At 37.8% G+C, this 6258-nt stretch overlaps 1 protein-coding gene across 1 annotated transcript; it reads right to left on the reverse strand.

Moving 5' to 3' along the window:
• Positions 1–1358: 1358 nt before the first annotated feature.
• On the reverse strand, positions 1359–4748 carry LOC122699555 (putative methyl-CpG-binding domain protein 3-like 3). Its single transcript, XM_043911658.1, has 2 exons — positions 4620–4748; positions 1359–1964 (listed from the first exon to the last, which is right to left on the reverse strand). Exons 1-2 carry the CDS (start codon positions 4662–4664, stop codon positions 1359–1361), a joined length of 651 nt encoding a protein of 216 aa, XP_043767593.1. The 5' UTR covers positions 4665–4748.
• Positions 4749–6258: the final 1510 nt, after the last annotated feature.

Consider the following 6258-nt stretch of genomic DNA (forward strand, 5'->3'; position numbering starts at 1 on the left):
GGTCTCCTGTATTGCAGGCAGATTATTTATGGTCTGAGCCACATCAACCTTCCCTCTCCACCACTGATAAAACAACTTCATAAAAATTGTACAAGGAAGTTCAGAAAACGTCATTCTTTTCCTTCCTGATACTGTCCCCCTGGGACTTCTGTAGCATGACACATTTATTCCACCTTCTATGGGTTCGGTGGAAAGAATTATCATGTTTACTGAATGAAGTGTTTATAAGTAAAAATGAATTGTTTATTGAATAAGCAATGATGTCATTCTTGACTACTTACAAATGATGATGTGCCTAACCCTGTTGGGTGGACAAGTTTCAAGGACTCTGGACTGATTTCTGGGTCAGGGCAACAAGCTTGCTAGCAAGTCATTTTCAGAAGAAAATGTTTCCAAAGAACGTGTTCCTTCTTAAGAATCAAAGGTCAAAAATAATTTTTCAAAATACCCACTTAGGATGTCCATGGTGGTCCAGTGGTTAAAATCTACCTGCCAATGCAGGGGACAGGTCTGGGAAGATTTCACATGCTGTGGAGCAACTAAGCCCCAGTATCAGAACCATTGAAATCATGCATCTAGAGCCCTTGCTCTGCAACAAGAGAAGTCACTGGGATGAGAAACCCATGCACTGCAACCAGAGAGTAGCCCCTGCTCTCCACAACTAGAGAAAGCCAACTGGCAGCAATGGAAGACCCAATGCCCCAGAACAGCTAAAAAGAAAGTAAACAAATAACATTTTTAAAAAATCACATTCTTTAAAAAAATACCCACTTAAGATTTGGGTAACAGACAAGGACGTAATACATAGCATAATTACTAATTGATTTACATTAAAATATCTGTCTGATTTGACATTTGGCACAAGAATGACAAAAAAAGGAGGCAACTCATGTTAAAACAAGAAGTAAAAGCCAGCTTAATCAGACTTTATAGCATTAATTTTTAATATTAGAAAATAACCTCTTTAGAATAGATTATTTCTTGTTTAAGTGTAATTAATGCAAGAAAATATTATGACTAAAAACACTAAATAAGTCCCTAGGCTAGATTACCTCTGTAGAATTCAGTAAAGAAATTCTGACACACAGAAATTGAGGTGTACAAAGATATGCACAAATCTTTTGTCACATGAAACCCAATCTCTCCCATTAAAGAAAAATTACACTTTTTGTTTTTGTCCACCAAGACTTCAATAGAATACAAAGTTAATGTAACAAAGCATCGTAGTCCAGAAACAGGGTTGACAGTAAAAGCAGCAAGTAGAATGGAGGGCTGTCGCACCCCACCCCTCCTACACACTCCACCATGAACCATTTCCCAGCGACCACACCACTCAACTTTCTCAGGACAATCGTCTCCTATTTTTCCTTCAGTTCTCGGGAACGTTTTTTCTGGCACCTGGCTCTCTCTGCCTCCCTGGCAAGCCTGTCTGCCCTCAAGGCCATAGCCAGTCTCTCCCTTGCTCTCTTCACTTTCCGAGACTGTCGGCGAATATCTGCATCTTTTACTGGTTGTCTGCAGAAGGCGTGTGGGAGAAAGAGCCCCAACCTTGGGTTCAGCTCTGCCCCATCTGAAGACTGGGCAAGGATGGGCTCAGGGCTGGTGTGCAGAGACCAGGCACCATCAGGGCCCAGGGATTCACCGGCACCACGCTGAGCAATGATCCCGGAAACGTTTGCGCTGTCCATGGTCCTGAAAGGTTCTCCTTCAGGGCTGTAGGCTTGGAGCCCCTGCAGTCTCTGGAATGCAAAGACTTGCTGGGGCTTTTCCAGGGTCTCCTCGCATCGACGTCTTCTGACCACATTGCCAGGATGAGAAGTTATCCTTGTGACTGGCTTCTGGAAAATGCAGCTGGTCAGCCTCAGAGGAAGTAAACATCTGTCACGACGCCTCTGCTTGGCCTTGACTAAAACCTCCTGTCTTCTCTTCTCCAGGTCTTCAGGCATCATATTTCTTCTGAGCCTCTTTGAAAACAAAATGAGATGTAAAATTTGAATAAAATGGGGGGTGAAACAACTGCCAGTTATGGAGAGTGTTCTTAGCACATTTGGATAACTCCCTGAAGAAATGGGGTCTCAAATTCCTCTGTGCATAACATTTATTCAGAAGGTTGATAGAACTCAGATTTCTGGATGCCAATTCAAGAAAGTCTGGGGTGGGGACAAGAAACCAATACAATATTATAAAGTAATTAGCCTCCAATTAAAATAAATAAATTTATATAATAGAAGAAAAAAACAAATTGCATTTCTAAGCATTCCCAACTGCTGCTAATGCTGCTAGTACAGACACCATACTGAATCCTGGGACATTAAGCAGATAGGAGTCAAGGACAGAAAGCTGCAGGTCATCACCCAGTACCAATTCCAGATTTTCATTCTTAGAGGATCTTTTCCTCTTCCCATCTCTGTCACTGTCAATCACACACATGCTGGTGTCCTTGAATCCAACATCATCTGGACAAAGAGATCACAGGGTTCTTTGACTACCAAGACATTAAACTTTTTGATATATCTTTTTCACTTTGCTTTAAGACACACAGTCACCTGGTTTTCATTTTCCTTTAGTGCCTCATCTCCAATGAGATCAAGTGTCTCTCAACCCTCGGATTCTTTGCTCTCAAACCCAAGTCCCGTCTTCACTCATATATTCTCCTGCTCATAAAGTAACTTAGAAAACACATTCTCTTCATCAGTTCAGTCGCTCAGTCATGTCTGATACTCCATGACCCCATGAACTGTAGCACACTAGGCTTCCCTGTCCATCACCAACTTCCTGAGCTTGCTCAAATTCATGTCCATCGAGTGGGTGATGCCATCCAACCATCTCATTCTCTGTCGTTCCCTTCTCCTCATGCCTTCAGTCTTTCCTGGCATCAGGGTCTTTTCATAAAGTTCCTTTTTACCCACCATAGATGGTCCTTTTTACCCCCTTCCTCCCCTCCTCCTACTCCTCTATCTCCTATTTCACTTAGTGATCAATGCTCTTAGAAGTTGGTCCTGCTGTCCCATCTGTTCTACATCTACACCTTCTTCCAGGCAATCTCATCCATTTTCCTGGCTTCAAATATTCTTCATGAACTAGAAATGTTCACAGATTCACTGATCTGGCTTCAACCCTTCAACCCAAATATCCATCTGCCTACCCACATCAGTGATAATATTCGTGACTCAGCTCACAGTGACCAGGTCCCATGTTGAACCAATCATTTCTCTCAAATAATTCATCCTTATCTCAATGTCCCCTAAACTCACTAATTGGTACTAATATCTCATCTACCCTTGAATGGCATTCTGGATGCCCTACCACCCCATACTCTTATACCAATTAACCATCGATTTGCCTTCCTGAATCCACTTGAAGATTCTCAACTTTTGAATTCTTGGCTACCTTTCATTTAATCTACAAACTGTCATTTCCACAGAATGACCTTTCCTGATGCCATATCAAAATTTATCTCACATTGTCTCTGTTAATTTTTTAAAATTTTGATTTATTTATGTGTAGTATTATCTACTTCTTTTTTATTGCTTTTCTCACTAAGTTGGGTACTCAATGAAGAAAAGATAATGAGAAATTTCATAGTTCCATGGATATAGTCACTTATTGTTTTGGCTTTTCAAGGTGCTCAGATGTCTTATTTTTAGAGATGTTATGCCAATTCCAAAAAAACACTTTACAAATTTTTCTAACAAATTCACATGACTACAGTTGTAAAATAAATTAATCTCTTTTGTGCTAGAGTAAAACCAATTGCCACTGAGATTAAGACTCTTCACACTAATCTGTTTAAACTGCAAACCTCATTAGCCCACCTTTCCTTTTAAATCTCACATTTCTGTCTTCTGAAGATTTTTTAAAAAGAAACCATAAAGCTCACTTTATTCCCATTGCTATTATTAGTGCTACTCCTTGCATTAGTCAAGATATAAAGGAATGTTTGACAGAAAAATAACTTGAACTGCCTATTTATACAGGAGTCATTATATGCTGAGTTGTGTACTAAAACTCACAACTTGGAATTTAACTTAACCAAGTTATTGCCCCAGATTATTTCAATCTTGCTGAGAGAAGAGGGCTATAGACTAAGAAATGTCTATTAATAGTGTTAAGTGTAATTAAGTGCTATGGTAGGCAATAAGGCCAACAGAGAGACAGAGAGAGAAAGAGAAAGGAGGAAGAGAAGTAAGGAGGGAGAATAGGAAAAATAAATTAACTACAATGATGGATGACAAAGAGATTGGGGAAGGTCTATTTGAAGCAGAGAACAGAAATTTAAAGAAAAAAAAAAAAAGAGGAAAAAAAACCAAACACTTTGTGGGCAAAGAATTGTCCACAGAGGAGAAAGATTTAGCTACTCTAGGGCCAAATGCTACTTTCACTACCCAAGGATTTTGGTTTAAAAAAAACCCACACTTTTCATTATCCCAGGAAAGCTTCATATACAAAACTAAATAAAATCTTGAATATTTCTTAAGAAACATTAACACTTGGGAAATAACTTTCAATAAGGAATGTATCTTGTTTTAAGAACTAAATTCCTCTAACTTAGATTTTACACAAGAAAAAAAAAGCATCTTAACAGACCCTCTTGCTGTCGATATGGATTCCACACTTACCAGAAGAGGCTGACTTAGAGGTCTGTCCAGTTCAGGTTTCTCCATCTTCTAAGAGCTTCCAGAGCTTCCTCTGACCACTCCTGAGATGCAGACAGATGCAGACAGCCTGTAGCTGGCTAGGAAGTGCAGTAACTTCTGCCCCTGATTCTCCTTTTTATAGGGTAAGAGAGTGGACAACCCAATCAGGGGACAATCCAATCCAGAGGACACACCCTATGTCTGAAATCATAGGGATTTCAGAGAGAGTCTTGAGTCTTTATCCCCAAACACAAGAATTTGGGGCTATTGGTAATACTAGATTCTATTGAATAATACAAAATACTATGTGAAAAATTAAACACATTTGTGAATGGGGTGTTATTTTCACTTTCAACATTTTAATGTTTCTTTTTTAATGGATACCTTCTATAAAAATAGTTGTGGACACTTTCATAAGCTAAAATTTCCACACAGCTTATGTTTTCATAGAGAAAACTACAGATTGTTTAAATGTTTATCAATAAAAGAATGTTGAAAAAATCTGCTAACAAGTCTTTGAAGTCTATATTACAGAGTCATTAATAAGAACTCAATGTTCTGTACATTTACATTTCACCTAATTACTGGTAAATCTGAGATATCCTGAGCCTTTGACCGAAACAGAAACAGCCTCTTTACTCTCTTTATTTCACTGATGATGATTATTCCATTTTCCCTCTATAAACTTACTACTTGCAATCTTATACAAAACATGTGCAGTTACTTTAGTGGTCAAATTCTGAATCATTTATTTAATATAGGATAATACAGTTAATTGCTTTGTATCACATCTCCCAAATGCCAATACCTAAGAACACTTTCAGTTCCATTTCAACATTCTTGATTTTTCTATTGCTTTTGTCATGCATCTTAAATCTACATGTGTTTTAATCTTCATGAGATAGTTCTAGAATTGTTTTATAAAACAAAATTCATTTTTATTTATTTCTAAATTATTCTTTCCTTTTACCTTCACTTCTTCCTGCATTCCTGGTTTTCAACCTGAGATTATTTTCCTTTGGACTTCATAACTCACTCTACTAGTCTGTCTAATTCAAGACTGCTAACAATTAAATGTTTCACTCTAAATTTTTAAAATCATCTTTATTGGGGGAAATACTGATGCTGGGTATAGAATTCTGATTTGATATGATTTTTGATAATTTTAAAAATGATGTTCTGTTGACCTCTACCTTATTTATGTTCAAGCATTCCCAGTTAGCATTTTCTTGCTTATTTAACCTTTGTATTCTCTAAAATCTTTAATATTCACTCTGATTTTTAGACCACAGTATAACTCATTATTGTTTCCCATGTATTTTCTTTGCTTAAAGACCTTTGAATTAATTGTTTGTGTGAGTTGATGTCTTTCACCCGTTTGTAATATGCTTTGTGTATATTTTCACTGTGATATCAGTTCCTCATCAGATTCCCTTTGCTCCCTGCTTCAATCACATCCCACTTCTCTTTTAACTCTGTCCTGGAGTTTTTCAGGATTGTTTACACTGTGCTTTGTTGGAATATATACTCTTGAGCTGTCTTGCAGTTTTAACCCAGTCTTCTGCTGGAATCAACACCTTCATAATCACTTAAATGCTTAATTTCATTTCTAGCAAAAATA

Source organism: Cervus elaphus, chromosome 9 (genome assembly GCF_910594005.1).
Source record: "Cervus elaphus chromosome 9, mCerEla1.1, whole genome shotgun sequence".
Lineage (NCBI taxonomy): Eukaryota > Metazoa > Chordata > Mammalia > Artiodactyla > Cervidae > Cervus > Cervus elaphus.